Raw genomic sequence first — 18,584 nt, 5'->3', positions numbered from 1 at the left:
CTCTGGCATTTCAGGAAATGCTAATACAGTTTACGATATAAGACACACAGTAAAAAAAGGAACAATCTGCACAAGCTGACCAAGTCCTTCTCAGCACACACATTTACCAACAAATGAAGAACCACAAGCGTGGACACGTGCAGGGTTTGTACTGAAGCAAAAGATCAAGCACGCAGACCCCAGCACTTACCCCTGTCGCCTGAAGATGTTGCCTGAATTCATCCATCGTTGTGTTTGAGATGCTCATGTCCCTGAACATTCCTTCCAGTTTCGACGTGAATTGACATCCACATTCAGTCTAAAAACACACAAAATAATTTGTTGTACCAGCACTATCAAAACAAAGCTTCTGATAGGAATACTGCAAGACTAAAGTTAGTTTATAAATCCCCAAAATTACACTTCTGTACTTTTGGTTACTGGCCTTTCCATTTGCATTACATTCAGATCTCAGAAAAGATTCCTATCTTATATAAAGATCTAAACCTACACAGGTTTAGATCTTTATATAAGATAGGAATTTGCTTTCCTTCTCTTTTCTCCATTATTGTATATTTGTCTTAGATTTCTTTATCATATTAAAAAAACTGTGAAAGCTTATCAAACCAAGACATACTTTCACCTGCTTTTAGCACAATTCTGTAAAAGGGAATGAACCCTTATTTATATCACAAGGAAACTCCTGTTGTCCTAGGAGTGTGTGTGGTATCTTGCAGGCTGACTGCAGATTACCCAGCAAGATTCCCAGGCCTAGTGACAGTCAGGAACAGCTGCACACAGACAGATGTGCACAGGCAGGACTGTGTGCCCGTTTCTAACACGTACTGTGAATGCATGGGAAAGGAAGCCTGCTAGCTTCAGCATCCTGACCACTCTGCAGTTCTGTAAGAAAAGAGGGCACTGCATGTGCACTGATTTATCTTGCAAATGCATGTGTGCCCTGTGCTTTCTGAATTACCAGGCTAAAAGTGATGGAGGGGTAATTGAGAAGGAATTAATACTGAGAAATTTGGAGAAATCTGATACGAACAGGCTTCACTCTCTGATAGAATATGAAGGTGAAAAATAAGCATCGGTGCAGTTTGATTTTAGGATCCCTCTGCTTCAGAAGTGGTCTAATCATTTATCATGCAACTTGAGAAGCTGCAATAGAACTCCATTTAAGGTCTATTCAACTTCAGGCTTTAACTTCTTCTCTGTCTCTTGGTCTATTTAATCAGTATTTAACCAGCTAAGGAAAAATGTGTTTCTAGAGACTTATATGAAGATTTTTTTTTTCAAACCACTTAATCAGAAAGGAATTGAGCATTATCACAAGTCTGCTGACAGAGACAACTAAAAAGCAACAACACAAGCAATAACAAAATTGTACCATGAATAACGGAAAATCCAGGACAAAACACAGTCTTCAAATTCAGTCACTGCAGTTGTCCTATTATTTAAAAACTTAGAAAAAAATGTTTTCTAGATTGCACTCTGATCACAGGGGCTTTTCAGTACTTCCTTCCTTTTATTTCCATGAAAATATTAAAAAACCTTTTGTATTTTCTGTTGGGCTTTCAAAATCAGATCTGTATTTAGCAGCGATCAAGATTAAATTTATCTGTACGTCTCATGTAAAACCAGAAGAAATCATAATTATGAAAAACAAAGAAGAAAAAAACCCCTAAAAAGTATGCAAGTACTGTTTTACCTTTAATTTGGAGATCATATTTTTCTCAGAGTCATCTGAAACACTTTTATTTGTGAGAAGTCTTCTTGCCAAGTGCTGCTTGTAATAGCGTTCAAAAACATCCTTCTCTTGCATAAACCTGAATAAAACCATTGCCTTATCCAATATAGTTTCTACTTCTTGCTCTGTTAGCTGTAAAAGAAATAATTTGCTGGTTTTAATCTTCCAGCATAAGTGTCTTACACAACCTAAGTACTTAAAGCAATTCACAGCAGCAGATGGTCTAACAGTAGCCAACAAAACTGGTCCTACATATGACTGACAGCCGAAAGAACAGTGCACTAACTCAAAGTGGAATAAGAAATAGATTTAAAATGAAGGGAAAGGCAAGAGCAAGGGAAAAGGGAAACAATGATTTGGTAGAAATAAATATAGCAGAAGTTCCTGGGTAAGTTTAAAAAAGCATGAGCGAAATCAGTATTAGGAGTAGAAAAGTTCATTTGGAATGAAAGCTTTTTAACTGTTAAGACATGTTTTGCAAAGCCTGTTTAGAGCCAAACAAATAAAATGATTGTTTTATAAAAAACCAGAATTTACTATTTGATTCCCAAAGCACAAGTTATATGCTTTAATACTAAGTTTTATTTAGAGTAACTGAAGCCTCCGCTGAACCATCCTGTCCTGTTCTGGGTTCTGTACCTCAGAAAATTTCATTAAAGAAGCTAAGACTGAAGGCAACAGATGTACTCAGAACTAGAAGACAGATATGGTAATAGTTCTCGGGTATGTAAAAACAGTAAAAAGTAGCAAAGACAAACTCTTTTCTCTAACCAAATTAATTTTCAGAAGAAATTATCAGATAATGAGAATAGCTGCCAAACTATAAATATACTTAAGGAAATTATATGTAAGGTTTCAAAATAAGGGAGCTGCAGAATCTACCACAACCTAATTGTTTTTTGAGACAGTATCTGCTATAAGTAGTTCAGGTATGCTGCTTCAGAGGTAGGTGACAAGCCACACAGATCTCCTCATGCCTGATTTTTTTCTACATTTAGATCCGAAGTATTATGAGCTCAGACGTGTTATATACACCTTTTTGAAGGTAAAATTGTAATTTCTCTTAATATAAAAATAATTATTAGAAAAGTAGCTTAGTTGAATTCCATCCAAATTTACAGAGCAAAAAGCACGATATTTTGAGCTGATTTATACTTACTCCCTTGACTCCCTTTTTCAGCTTATCGTCAATAAATAATGAGAGGTACTCTGGAGACCTGGAGTTGAGGTTGAGGAAGTACTCAAAGTCACCCGCAATTGTCTGCTTGAAGAGCCGGTCGTTATTGAAAGATTCTTGAAGGAAGCGATCAAACCGACTCTTCAAGTCCAGTAAACCCTGTCAGAAATGAGAAGAAAGCAAAACCATTTTCACTGATGTGAAGTTGTAAGCTGGGAAACAATAATAATAGATGAGGCCATAGAGAAGACCAGATCTACAGTCAGAGGTTCTGCAATGCTCTCTGTTCAGAATTGTTAGAAAGTATCTGAAATGTCATTTGCCTTTTTAAATTTCTATTGCTTCCATGAATCTCTTATAGAGGCAATTTTCACATAAACTGCCTAAAATATTGGTGTCAAACACTGTTGCAGTTTGTTATAATACACTTCTCAGATTAAGAATGCTTTTTAAACACCCTTGTTAAACAGGTTGACTTCCTGTATTTTTGAATCAACAACTTAAAGGAGGTATTTGTTGCACTCATTAAGCCTTTTCTATTCCAAAGAACATGGACAAGTCAGTATCATAAACACAGCATGTGGGAAAGCTGAGCCTGAGCACCCATTAAGTGCATCCCTAGAGCTACTGAACAAGTTTGAGGAGAAAACACACTCCAACAACAGGCCTAAACTTGTCAGTGTTTGTGTTTCCCTCTAATTTAGTCCAGGGACATGTTCTGCATTATTCAGTTGTGTGTTTCTTGGTGATCATTAGGAGTCACTGGGAGCATATGGAAGTTAGATACATGCATCAAGAACCTGAACTGAACTAAAACACCTCCTCTGAACTAAAACATCTCTCAGCATCGTTTTTAGATCTCCACCCAAGGTTAAAGCAACTGAGTATAGAAGGGGGAAGCATCTTAAAATCACCTGAGCACCTTGCTAAGTATATATGATACACACAGGTTTTAACTGAGACAGCATTTGGCAGGCAGGGGGAGAGAATTTCACTTGAGAATTAGATTTGTCATGGACAACCACTGCCTGCAAAACCTCTTCAAGTTAAGTGATATTTGCGTCTTCAGGTTCTTAAGAAATTTTTCGTATGTGGTTACTTAAAGAAGCCATTCAAGAATTACTCAAAGAAGTAGTAATATTTCTTAGGAACTCACCATCTCACTTAAAGGAATGATCTTTAGACAGGCTAATTAATGCGTATTAGAAATTTTAAATTCAAAGTAAATCCCACTATCTCTCTGTTTACCAAGGTTAGCTCATGTCTCCTCTCCAGGAGTACACCATCTGAACAACCTGGTGTTAAACAGGAGAAACTGTTAGTACCTTGAATTACAAAAGCATTTCAACATCCCTTCAAACTATTATACAAAGTTTTAAATCTAATCCCCTGGCAATGCTGTTGCAAGCATCTCACCAATTATGCTCAGGGTGATGTCATGCTGTGGAAGCAGTGCTGAGCTGTGATGGAGTTTTTTTCATGATGGTTTAATGCAGCTTCCATGTCTCCTTAGTGCTATTATCCTTGTCAGAGTCACATGAACATGGCTGAGATGAAAAGAGTAAGGTGGTTTCTTAATTCATAGAGATATTCCTCTCTGCTTCCTTCCTTCAGAAAGGATAAACCTTTCTGGGGGTTTTTCAGTGACTGAATGTCAATCCCTGCCCCAGGACATCTTCATGAGATACTGGAGTCCATACTGAGGGGCTGAGCTCTGCCAAAGCACATGGGCAAGTCTTCCTCAGCCTTATTTTGCTTTCCACCTTTGTGACAGGAAACCTTGATATTATCTTTATAATTAAGTTTTTAGATCTGTCTCAGTTAAATTTTTTATGATACCTCTTTAGGCCCATCAGGAGCTAAAATTACTTCAAAGTAATCCAGACCCTTATTTGCCACATAATTTGCACACATCCCCCATCCCCTGTTTTCTTTTTTTTTCTTAAATCACACTATCACAAATGTAAGAGTCCTTAATCATTAAAGCTAATAATTTTTCAAGGGTATTCTCTCTTCTTTTTACCAGGCCTTGAAGAGGTGATTATTGTGTAAGCCTGGTAAGAAGTTTGCTTCAGCATTGCCAGAAAATTAAGAATCCAATCAAAAATGTTTTTATACTCAAATGGCTTCTTCAAAGAGTAACCAGTTCTAGCACAGTTATTATCTTCAAACAAAACAGCAGAGATTGACAGACATACATTAATGTTTCTCATGAAGAAAAGACACAAGGACTTGAACCACACATTTTAAAAAAATGCAATGTTTAATGAATATACACTTTCACAATAAATATAAAACATCTTCGAGCTATAGAAACACAGCTTTAAGGTTCAATGAACTCTAAAGGTTTTATATGCAAATTTCAAACCATCTTCTCAGAGACAATGGAAGAGAAAAGATGACAAATAGTTCTGAAGCCTATTTTGTGATCTTGATAAATTAATGGTACACATTACTTAGTGGGAGAGAACAAGTAAGAACACTCACATCTTTTAACATGCAGAACTGTTCTGTTTCTTATGGAGACAGAGAACAGAATGAGTAATTTGTTACAACTGATAAACACATTCACCTCTCAGTCACAGCTAAGCTTGCCATGAAATATTACCATGTGATTTTTGCCTCAATACACACTGATAGCTAATGTTACATAAAATTAAAGAAAGTGGACACTACAAAGCTATTTGTCAGCAGACATATAACTCGCTTTGGAGACACAGCATTTAGGGAAACCCAAGAAGTTCCCAGCAGTTAGATGACTAGGCTGAGTAAGTTGTTTATTAAAAGCAACTACTGAGAGCACAAAAACTTAGTACGTACTTTCCAACCAATTTCAGTAGGAGTTCTAAACATGTCTGAAGATTTGGAGAATATACATTTAAAAACACTTATAAGTTTAGCTTATTAATAACAACCCCTTTTGAATCAATACTAAGGTATACCTTATAAATTGTGTATGTGGTTAACTGCTAATGTGGGGAATGTGGGAAAAAAAAGGAAGTTAAAGTATTTAACTACCTGAATGTAGTCAACTGGATTCTTTCCTTCTCCCTCTTCAGAAACCAGTGCTTTGCCTTGCTCTCTCAGGTATGAGCTCATGCACTCACACATTGTCTTCAGACCATTTGGCACACGGCTGAACAACTTGTACATGCAAGCAAGGTCTGCAAGGAACAATGAGAGATTATGCAGGACACCTCTGTGTGTTACACTTCTGTAACTCACTCATCCCAGAGCTAAAGCTGACAGTTGAAGTTCAGCCTCTTGAGCCACAGAAAGCATTCTGTAACAGCTCAGGCACCAGATTCTTCTGATCTCCTCTTGCCTTTAGCCCTGACAAGATGCTACTGCAGCAGCATCAAAATGAAAAGCAAAGACTGTATTCAATTATTCTAGGTTGTCTGTAGCAAAGAACCTGTCATTGCTGACCTGCAGGCCAGCAAAAGATGATGCTAATTCTGAAGGATAGTGAACCTACTAGACCTCCAGTAAGATTATGCTTTCCAGGGGTATTTAAGAATGTAGCTTCTGAGATTATCATTCTCAAAATCAAGCATTGCATCAAACTTTTTTTCTTTTTGAAAGCAAGTTAAACCAAATAGGACAACACTAATGAGACACTTGTTTCTGTATTAAAAGCAAAAACTGGTAAAAATTTAGAGTTTAATTTACAGTTTGTCTTAAAGCCAGTCATACACTTTTACACTACTACGTTTCATCCACCTAAAATAATGAGAAATGGCTTAGGCTAAACATTGCTTTCCAAAAGAACAACCCATCCTTGTACCTTTATGACAAATCTCATCTTCACAAAGCAGCATTTCCACTCTACTAGTTAACTGAATCAAATCGAGGCCTATAAAATAATCAAATTCCTGTATTTTATCAATACCCTTCAATATCCTTGCACCCTGAAGGTTATCTAAACTGGATATTAAAGAAGGAAGTGTTAAGTATAGTATTATCACTTTCTTTTTCAACAGAATAATTATTTTTTTCAGCTAGGAAATGTGTTCACTTTGTGCTCTGATTATCACCTAGTAATTGTGAAGCTGCTTTAATGAACAAAGGCCATTAATCTAAGCAGCAAGGCTGCTCCCCATTCTCATGGCTTTAGAGTGAGCACTGATTTCTAAATATAGATACTACAATCCCTCTCTTCGCTATGCTGCTTTAGAAACTTAGGTTCTATTTCCATAATAACTTTCATTCAGTCACTCTGTCCCACATTAACCTCTATTAGGGAAAAACAAATCAAACCAAGCCCTTCTGTTTCAACCACTTCAATAAGCTGCTTCTTATCCTTTAGAAATGGCCAACTCCTTTCTGCAACAACACTCCCTCCCCAAAAATTAGTCCTGCAATGCTTCTGTCTAAGTCTTTTACACAAGTACTTTTAAAATAACTCCCTGTGGGCCAAAAAAATATGTGATGCATTTTCACAAATACATATTAGAGGAATGGAAATAATAAAATAAAATAAAAAGACTCATGGTCAATTCATGGCAAAAATCACTACAATAGATTTGTACTTTTCTTATCAGATACTTGGTTTACCAAAAAACTACCTGTATCTGGTATTAAACAGAAACAAGTTAAGTGTATGGGCTCTGTTTTAAGAGCCATCTAATAGTCACTGAATATTCTCAGATGTTTGTGAAACAGTTACTGAATGTTTCCACAATTACACAGAAACACAGATGTTAAGCTTGACTTAGCCCATGTTCAAAAACAATAAGCAGTATCAGAAGCATTTGTGTCTCACAAATGATGCAGTCTTACCTTCTGTCTTCCCATTCTTCAGCATATGAACTAGCCCAGAGTTCTCCATTTCCACTATAGTTTTCATATGCTTGGAAATAAGCTCCCTCTCAACAACTTTCACAATGGGTTCTTCTGTTGATTTATCCAGACAATGCATCACCCGCTCTATTTCTTCATTAATTCTAGCTTCTACTTTCTTTATATACACAGAAGCACTGTTTTCAGCTAAAAATTTCTGACTTTCCATCTGTGATTAAAACAAGTTAATACTTTAGACTCTTTTATAAAGGGTAAAAAGAAAAGATGTCAGATCAGCATTTATAAGCAAGTTCAAATCAAACAGCATGTTCAACACGTCCAAGATTCACATACACACTTAACACAAAATAAAGGTTTTATTATACTAAATGTGTTACATAAGGGGGTACATGCACTACAAATAATGTATTTTTTCATAGTAAAACAACTCAAGCCAACTTAGTTTCCAGTTACCAACTACGGTTTTAGCCACAGGTTCAAAGAAAACAAAAATGGGAAAAGTGAAGGATCAAAAATTCCTTCCAAATACCAACTTATGGTAGTTCTCCTTATTCTCATTAGTGACAATGCTGAGCACATTGTGTCATGTTAAATTGTTTTTATTCATATGGTCAGCAGAGTCTTTGGAGAAAAGATCTCTTATTTTTCAGGCAAAGCTAAGTAATAGAAGATAAATGAAAGAAATAGTTTTTCTTAATTTTATATAAGCACCAATGAAAAATGAACACTGATATTTAAATGGCTGTGCAACATATGCTTCTGCTTTTCAAGGAAGTTAGGAGATCAGAGCATATGACAATTGATCCTGCATAAGAAATGGGAGACTCACAAATTACCTTATCTAGATACTTTTTAACATGATTTAAAAATTTCTATCAATTTCCAGCAATAGATGATCATAATTTCACTCAACAAGCACTTAACTGGCTTTCTTCCTCCAAGTATCTCACAAAAAAAACCCTCAGAAAATATTTGGAATGTATTATTTGGTGGTTGATCAACAACTAGAGAGCCACTGGGACATGATTAGTTCTTTGACTTGGTTTATTTTATTACAAAAAAACCCTCACAAATGTGGAAACTATGAAGGTATCAAAGTCTCGTCAAAGGCAGTTTGACAGGTTTCCAAGCCTGAAACAGTTTGCACTTTTCATGCTACTGGTATTTCAAAAAGACTGTGGGGGCAAAGCAGATGTAGACTAAGTTACATGAAATAACCTAAAGAAGGCACGAGATGAGCATCATGATTATTGTACATGTCATTAGCACCCATAGCTCAAAAATACATTCAAATTAGGCTAATTCTGTAAAATCCTTGCTCTTTGCCCTGCAAAGTTAGTGACTATTTTTCTTATTTCATTTAATGGAGATGGACTTATCAGAAAGCAACAAGTATGTAAAGTACCACCAAAGCTGACAGTTCAGAGATCTGAGAGTTATAACAGCATTCCAAATATGGCATTAGAATATTGCTGTACCTGAAAAAACTCTGCAGACATCTCTAAAAATGGAGCCTCGAAGTCTTCTTCATAGACTGACCTTCCTTCAAGACCTAGAATCATTAACATCTGGCAAGCATTTCTTATTGCGCCTCTGCCAAAAAGTAAGTTGTTAACAACTTGAGAAATCTACGTGGTTGTAAGACAGAGTACACAGAAGAATAACAACTCACAAGACAATATTAACTTTAATAAAGTGTAGCAATTGAAAGTCCATTCTAATCTGTTTGGTACGTGACATTTTCAAGAACACTACACGAGCAAGGTCATTTGTTTTGTTCAAAACTAAAGAGCTGACAATGTTTCTTAAGTATTTTAAATGCAATGACAGGGACAAATGGCTCAGGTTCTACTAGGTCATAAAATTATGAAGAATATATATTAATATATAAGAAATTAACCCAAAATAGTACTTCAAAGGAAACTGCACACATAGGTCAGAACTGCAACTTCAAAACAACTGCACATGTGGATGGTTGGCTGTTTAAAAAAAAAAAACAACCACCCAAAACCAAAAAAATACAAAAAAAACAAACAAACAAAAAAAAACAAACAAACAAAAAAAAAAAAGAAAGAAAAAAACCCCAGCTGAACACAAAATAAATGCCACCAAAATTCAAATAAATCAGCAAATTAATGAAAACAAAAGAATTGCATCTAGAAGAAGATTCCACTTTCTGGCAGTAGGGGACAATACACAGCTGTAGCTGGGGAGTCTTTTTCTTTTCCTGAATTGCACATTGGGCAACCTTAGTCACAGAAATGCAGGCAGAGTAGCAAGGTAAATATTGAAAATTATATTAACAACCTTCCCTGTTTACCATTACGCTAAAATACAATACAAAAAGAAATATGTTATTCCAGAATACAGAGAAATTTTAGTCACAATTGTGATCTTAAATAACAAATTATTTGTGTACGTTCTTGAGTCACTCTTTAAAAACTGACAGCTATTACTTACAACAAAAGACTCCACTCAGAAACATCTTACCTGTCTACAACTTCTCCTTTCCTCTCTCTTGCAATCATATCCAGCAGTGTTTGCCTCAGATGATCCCTGATGCAGCCATAACGTACAACTTGATCTCGAAAAATTATCAGGCCCAAGTTGTAGACATTCTCCACGTTGTTCTGTTGCACATACACTCGGTCCTACAACAAGGGCATGAATGGCAATAAAATTGTGAATTCACTGCATCAATGCTATTCAAAAATACAAGAGATCGATTGCTTCTCTCCAGTGGAAATAGGACCAAATGTATCTCTTCTCTTAATAGAAAGAAATTCTGTATACTCTTCAAGATTCAAAATCAGTCCCATTTTCCAAAACTTCATTTACACTGGAAGTTCTATCTTAGGAGTATAAGCACAGCATTGATGACTAAAGCATGACAGAACAGATCTACAGCCTTCCCACTTTTTAGTCTGGGTGCAGAGGAGTCTCCAACTACTGACTAAATGCATAGCACTATTGAAAGAGGTTCTACTTACCTACTCAAACCCTTCCATCTCTTTTTGATCTTTAAGAAAAATGATTTAACTTCCCCCTCCCCTCCATGCATCTTCCTACCACTCCTTCTAGGCAAAAGATATTCAATATTCAGTGCAATTTCCTGAAATAGCATCATTATATAAAGAACAGCAAATACAGAACCAAAGCAAGAAGAGTTACAATCAAAATCTTTGTGGATTAGTACTGCAAAATTGTACACAAGACTTCTGTAGACATCCCTCCCTCCACCCTCCCCAAATTCAGTTTCATTCCACTTGAGCAATATTTCAAAACCTTATAATGTTTCATTATAATCTCACCCATACACCAACCCCCCCCAGAAAAAAAGAAGAGGGAGAGAAGAAAATACTTTTTGCATGTATGTTTAAATTCTATTTCCATATATAATCTCTGTCTATGGGAAGGATCAAGCTCCTCAACTACCCATTTTTTATGCACCTACATTTAAAAACAAATGATGATCCTCAGATCAGCATTTTTAAGACTGCATAGCCCAGAATCCATCATATAGATTTGACTGAGAGTGCTAAGCAGACCCCAAGTCTCTTATTGCTACCCAAAGAAATGCTCCAAAAAGTTGTCTCTCCTTTCCTATTCCTCTCTCCCAACTTAACTCTGAAAAAAGGAATTTATTAATAAAGTGGACAGAAAATGCATGTATTTGATTAACAGCCACTACTGTGTCAGACCACTTAAAACAGTATTAAGAACAGAAAAATGGAGTTTTTACAACTGCTTTCTGAGATGAACAACTATTATTTTTGTTAATTTCTGTCAGGGCATAATCCATTCCTCTAATATCATAGTTTGGGCAATTACTAAAAATACTGCTTTGGTACCATTTAAGCATCAGGACAACAACATTAGAAAAAGCTAGGAGTTTTGTACCCACTCACAAGTCTGACGAGGATGAGGTTTTGTAAAAATGTATATAGCTATAACAAAACAATAATACTAAAAAACAATCAAATTCTATAAAGAATGATAGTTAATTTATGAAATTGAGTAAAAATATTAGCTTCTCAACTGGTTCCATCACTATCTTAAGTGCTTTATCACACACAGAATTAAAGAGTAAAGCTACTCAAACACCTGGAAAATGAAACCATTAAAAGAACAAAAGTTATGCTTCAGACTATGGAAAAGATATTCCAAAACTGCAAGTTTACGTAAATTCTGCAATTTCAAAAAACAAGAAGGAACAGACAGCCCAGCATTTAGCACCTGTATTCACATGGCAAAATTATTCCTATACTAATTATATGCCAGATTGCCACGTGGTGACCAGAGGAAAGCAAAACACTGGGTTCAACAATTAAGGTGTGATTTCCCACTCTCTGCCTTCAGACAGGCAGCCCTGAATTTAAATGAAAAAACAAGATGGGAACATGTCAGATATGCCTCCTCTGTGGCTCCTGAAGCAAGCTCAGCTGTCTCAAAGCACAACATTTACTAATTGCTCTCATGAAGTCAGTTCAGTGATGTGTGCTGGGCTAAATCTTTGGAATAGGTTACTTTTGCTTCTCTGCTTTTAGAAACAGGCTTGTTTATTTCACTTACTTATTTACACACATCAAGAACAGAAGTAAATGTGATTCTCAAGTAAGACAAGCTTAAAAATACATTTTCAAAGAGATGAAAGAACAAATTAAAATGTAGTGTCTAATACTATAACTTGAAAAGAACATAATTATTATTTCCAAAAAATATTCAGGTCTTTGAAACACAGGCAGCCGGGTATCTAAAAGGATTAAAGCCATGGCTATGACTCATCTGCATAGCTTCTGTTGTGGCAGTGCTGAACACTGCCATTGTGAAAGAGTAACTCCTTTCAGTTTATCAGCAGCCTCTGTAGTAAGCCAGACCTCTAAACAATACCCAAACCAGAGCAGCAACATTAACATTTCTGATCCTGCTGATTTGCTCACCCTTGGTAACAGATCACATTTGCTGGAAGCTCTCCCAGTCTAAAAAAGAAAATCACAGAGAGCCCCATTTGGGAACAGGTTTGACTGATAAGGCTACACACTACTGAACAGAAATCACTTCCCATGGGGAGAAGCAGTGGGTGCTTAACGGTAGGAGTAACTTTCAGGAGACAAGGATAGAATTTCAGACAGCAATTACTGATGAATTACAATCCTGCTTACACTCCAAAATAATTCTGAAGTCACCTACTGTCAGGTACCAGTAGCCACATTTTACCTATCTCTGCACGGATGCACTACCTGGATGATGCAGCAGCCTTCAGACACCCTTGTGTATACAGTAAGTGTCTTTGATCCTAGTTCTGGAAATAAAAACAACATTCCTCCCTATACCTTGTGTGTAAGCCATGGACAATGAGAGCCATTCGTCAAAACTCACACATCCAACCTGTCAGTGCTGGCCTAAAAAAAAGTCACCAGCTTTGTACACAGCACAGATGAGAAGGGAATGCTCTGCCCTCTGAGAAATCCACAGCTGCATTTGCAGGAGCAATTGTTCACTTCTGACAGTGTGTAACTGGCACTACCCATAGGCCTGTAATGCAACCAGGGGTGTGACTGCTGCACTTGCGTACCTGAAACTGCATTAAATTTAGCAAGCACAAGTAATAGAGACACCACAGAATCCAGTTTAACCCAGTTTCCATTTGACATTCTAAGAATACACACATTCACACTGCTCGGAGAAAAGCCCAAACAACTCCACCTCCATTGCTCCCATTCCATAGAGCAGCTAAATAAAGCCCACTGTAGGTACGTTTACCTGCACTGCCACTGTGAGGCTGAATTTCAGATATGCCCAAATGTACTTCACTACTTCAATCTTAGTACCTGACCTGACTCAGCAAAGATGCTGCTTAGCACATGACTTGGCTGCTTCAGTGCCTCACTGCTTGTCACAGACAGTGCCAGAATTTACAGTGTATTACATCTACTCTGGCACCAATTACTGCTCCCTCAACGTGTAAAAAGGAAGAGAGCTCATGCTATATCAAACAAAATCCAGTGGAACTACATAAACTTGAAATTCAGTCAGGGAACCTGGAATGTCTCAAAATAATCAAGACAAACCTTGCACAATAAGTGCAAAAGGTTGCAAAAACCACATACTACACCTGCAACAGAAATGAAAGCAACAGCCTTTTACCAGAGAGCAATCACAAGAGACTAGGTAATACACATTTTAAAAAACATAACTATAAGGCAAACTTGAGAGTGTCTTGTGGAGGATGTTCTGCATGAGCAATGAAATCCTTCCATAACCTCAAACAGCAAGTGTTCTAGCCATTAAGCATCATAATGTACAAACCCCACTGTATAAAACACATGCCTTCCTAAAAAAGATTTATTTGCATTGATTTTTATTTAAAAAATGGAAAAATTAAACAGAGGAAAGAAATTAAGGTGGGTTGCAAAGGTGTTTGTTTTGACTTAAATCATATGGCAGCCAATGGGTGAAACAAAGTTGGAAAACAAATATGGCATTAAAACAGATACAATTTAGTTGAAGATGTAAAATCACTAGGCTGAAGCAGGAATTCAAAAGAATAAGACCAGAATTCAAGAGTGTATTAAATATTTTACTTTCACTGATGTCACAGTGTGGCCTGTTGGGCAATAGGCACATTTCCTGAAACTGATGTGTAATCGAGATGGCCTACAAAACAAGAGAAGGATTGGGTCATGCTTTACTTACAAACATAAGATAATTGCAGATACTTCTCCTGCTAGAACACAAGCATATTAATTTACAATGCCTGGTGACTCAGGCTGTACAGTGTTTGGTGCTTTTTTTAGATAAAATAATATAATGTCAGTTATATTAGATTTGCTTGAATAAAAGTGTATAAATTATTTCTGACAGAAGCATATCATTATAAACCTACATGTCAGTCAGACTCAACATCAGAAAGTAAGGACAAATCATTATTTTATAAAATTCTTGAAAATTGTTTCTTTGAAAAGCAGTCAGATCTGATCTTTCACAGGTGCTTTATAATTCTGTGGTACTGGCAGCTTTCCCAAACTTTTTGAATGAGCACATTTTCAAGACTGGGAAGTTTTTTACTCTTAGTCTTTTGTGAATGAAGAAAATTATGTCTGACTCAAGAGGACATCCCAGTGACAAAGGCAAAACTGAAAATCTTTCAAAGTAGTCCTGTTGTAAATCATTGATTATTCTTTAATTTGTAATCAAAACATGTATATTGACAATTTGTCTTATATCCCTCCAAGTCAAAGAAGGGAGACTGCCCATTGAATTAGACCTTCACACTAGATAGTTCTATGTAATAAAAATTAAAATTATAACTATAAACCCCATGTTACATTACAGAGGTTTAAAAAACAAACATCAGTGCCCCTAAGTTTATATAAGCATTTTGAAAGAAAATTTTGTTCTATTTTTACTACTATACTATAAATATATCTTATTGTGGATAATTTTTTTCTGTTTCTGTGGTATAAGGTGGAAAAAAATCAGTGGGAGTCAAATAATTAGTCACAGGGCTCAACTGAACACCCACTTGAAATAATTAGGAACTGTCAAACAGCACACAGAAGGCTACGTAGTCCAGAAGATTCAAATGGATTTATTATTCTGTTCTCAATCTAAAAGACTGCCGATGAGGTTCAATTTACACTTGAAGGAATGCTGCACATTTCCTCCTCCTGGAACCTTGGTGGAAAAGAGAAGGCTGGCTGGATGTTTGAACAGCACTCTCAGGCTTCAAAACAAAGTCAAGGCATTGCTCTTCTGACTGCAAAAAATACTCAGGAAACAGCTCTCCTGCTCCCCCAGGACTGGTAACTAACACAGGCAACCCTTCCTCAAAGAGAAAAGATTTTGGCCTTTACTATACTGGTCAAGCCACTAAAACAAGGAAAGCTTATAAGCCAGTTTTCTCTGCCACTGTTTGAAAGATCAGAAATTTACTGATTTTAAGAGCAGCAGATAATATTGCTTTATCCATTACTTTGGACCATCCAGCACCTCCTGTGCTGAAATAATATATAATACTGGGCTAAAACACAACAGCTACTCCCCTAGAAAGCTCTGGATTCCATCTTCTAACCTTTCTGAAAATTCACCACTGCCTTTGGTAGATTAATCTAATCATTAAATATTCTTGAATATGCCTATATGCAGCTAACAGCAATTGATTTGTATTTGTCCTTCTCCACAAACAGATTAGGGAGTCCAGGATCTCACAGCAAGGACAGTACATCTTCAAAACAATCTGTGCATCTTCCTTTTGGCACACAAATCATTCAGTGTCACTGATGGCATATTATCCAGCACTATTTTTTGATACGTGGTCTTTTCCCTACTGAAATAAACCAACTCCTCCAACATGAAGGCCAGCAAATCCATTAAAAATAATTGTTTGTGATTGTGTAATTACTTCAAATTCTTTAACTTGTAGTAGCTTATTGACCAAAGAGGACTTCACAGCTAATGCAAACACAGTCAATGTCACAGCATGAGATTTTTAACAGCTACAAGACAAGATCTTAACTCCTGTTGTTTACCAAACGAGTACAATTCCAGTTCATCTGCTTTTTGGACCAAAGAAGTCCATTACTGTCTGTCCTTCACTGTCAAGTTTCAATTTTTACATTTAAGATCCTTTGGAGGGGAAAAAAATTACACAAAAAACACAGCATCTCAACACTTCCTTTTGAAGTCAAAACCTTTGACTACAAGTTAAGCATCTCTTGCATCCTAAAACATCCCCAATATTATGGGAATTTTAATATTGACCAACTACCTAAAGCATACCACAATCCAGACAAAAATGTTAGGCCCTCTCTCTTAAAAAAAAAACCTTTTCAGTTTGCTATAGGTGAGAAATGGCAAGCATACAACCAAAAATCACATTTTATGTACATTGCTTAATCTTCTACACAAGTTCTTCTTGAACAGCAAAGGATCCAACTACAATTTAACATTCAAGGACACACACTGTACCTTAACAAAGTTATCCTCTTTGAATCCTAAAGCTTAAAGAACAACCACACTGGAAGTTTCAGGAGGCTTTACACTACAGTTCTTTCCACAGTAGGAAAACACCACTACCTGAACTAACACCTAAAATCTGCCAGAATGGGTCTGACTAGCTTATTTTTTAAGCACTGTAAAGTTCAACTATATTTTAGATCAATTTTTCAAGTGATAATGAGATAACCTAAAACATGAATCCAATTACAATTTGTCAAACACCTGTAGCAGTCTTGCATGCACACAAAAAACTGAAAACAAAGAGCAGAGAGTAGTCTTTGGAAGAAGACTGGTAAGCATGGTAAGAGGACAATTTACTATACTGTGAAATGTGTGAAATAGCAGAAAACCCACCATGTACATCAGAATGTCTCTAATCATCACCATTGCTGTTTGATGATCATTCCAGGCTTGGTTTAGTGTTTGTAGAAAGTTGTTATTCAAGGAGTTTAACACATCTTCTCGCACCTGAAGTGGAAAAAACAAAAGATATATTGACATAAACTCAAGTCAGTTTCTTCTGCAACATTTAAACCTTAAACTTAGCTTCAGCACAAGAATTCTTGCTCCTCTATGGACCTGAATTTTGCAAACAGGTTCTTGCTTTTCCTGGGTGCTGACTATCCCTACCTCGTATTTCCCTTCTGTGGAAAACTAAGTAAGAAAAATTATGCTAGAAACAAGAGAAACAAAATAAACATGGGTTTTAAATTTCAAAGGAATTCCTGAAGTCTCAAATGTTAAAAATAGTCTTTGACAGCTCCTCAAAGCTTTCATTTCCTGTGTTATAGTGTTTCAATTGCTGGTAATTTTACTACCACAAGTAATTTCAGAACATTGGGTAGTAGCAGCAAATGGTACAAACAGAAACAAGTACAGGTGGAAAATTGGCCATGATGACATTTAGAGAGACAAGCTGAGATAGCATGAAGATACAGCAAACAACAGTTCTGAAAGGAAACCAATTGCTTGGTAAAGATCAGACTCTTACATTAATACCAACAACAAGATTTCATAGAAAAAGGAAAGTCATCTTTGTTTTTTATGAATGTATTTGCAATTTGCAAGTTAATCTGTCTCATCAACTTCAGATGTTAAGCCTCTTTGCCACTACTCTCCCTACTAATAAAAAAGCCCATCCAGTTTCATGTTTTGATTTTTTCCAGTAAGCATATACTGCAGTGCTCAAACTTGAAACTAATGTCAAAGAGGAACCTGTGGGAATGTAAAAAAATTGTTCCTGAGTTAATGAAATGTGGGAATTGACTTTTTACATAACAGGAAAAATATATTCTGCCCTCTGTTGTAACCGAACAGAATGATCACATTCACTGATTTGGACTGATACTTGGCAAATAGTGCAAATTTCAGTACAGAGACTCAAAACAGGAAAACAAAACACATGCCAGGCAGCCACAAGCTGCACCAACATCTCATGCGATCACCTGACAGGCTTCATTCTGTCATTCCAGCTTTATGAAGTTATTAGGCCAAACCAGAGTAACAGAATCCCATCTGCCACACTACTATACACACTCACAAACTCAGATGAGCAAACCAGAGACACAGTGTGGAACATCATCCAACACAAAATGGCCTCAAGGAGGAAAGGGATGAAGGAGAAAAGGAGAGGAATGAAGGTGTAGGAGAAGGAAGAGGAGAGGGAGGAAGGAGGAGACAGAGTAGAGAGAGGAAGGAAGAGGGGAATGATGAAAGAGGGGAAACTTATCCCAATAGCATTCACCTTGTTACTGCATCTAGGCAATACAGGTATGCATAAGTTGTTCAAAGCATTCTTACATCTTCAAACACTTGCTCTGCACACCTGAGTAAGGCCTCCCCTCATTGCTTTTGGAAAACATAATATGCAGT

The 18,584-nt window shown here is 36.5% G+C and overlaps 1 protein-coding gene across 2 annotated transcripts in view; it reads right to left on the bottom strand.

Moving 5' to 3' along the window:
• The window catches only part of CUL3 (cullin 3), a 54,989-nt gene that overhangs the window by 11,514 nt on the left and 24,891 nt on the right, over nucleotides 1-18,584 (bottom strand). For both annotated transcript variants that reach the window (XM_053986189.1, XM_053986188.1), the window contains exons 3-10: nucleotides 17,067-17,180; nucleotides 10,203-10,363; nucleotides 9,191-9,305; nucleotides 7,692-7,920; nucleotides 5,928-6,073; nucleotides 2,892-3,068; nucleotides 1,694-1,864; nucleotides 191-298 (exon numbers count right to left, since the gene is read on the bottom strand). In XM_053986189.1, the coding sequence (XP_053842164.1) occupies nucleotides 191-298; nucleotides 1,694-1,864; nucleotides 2,892-3,068; nucleotides 5,928-6,073; nucleotides 7,692-7,920; nucleotides 9,191-9,305; nucleotides 10,203-10,363; nucleotides 17,067-17,180 (1,221 nt within the window). The remainder of the gene's footprint in view (nucleotides 1-190; nucleotides 299-1,693; nucleotides 1,865-2,891; nucleotides 3,069-5,927; nucleotides 6,074-7,691; nucleotides 7,921-9,190; nucleotides 9,306-10,202; nucleotides 10,364-17,066; nucleotides 17,181-18,584) is intronic.

Source organism: Vidua macroura, chromosome 10, assembly GCF_024509145.1.
Source record: "Vidua macroura isolate BioBank_ID:100142 chromosome 10, ASM2450914v1, whole genome shotgun sequence".
Lineage (NCBI taxonomy): Eukaryota > Metazoa > Chordata > Aves > Passeriformes > Viduidae > Vidua > Vidua macroura.
This window is presented reverse-complemented; position numbering and strand designations above follow the sequence as displayed.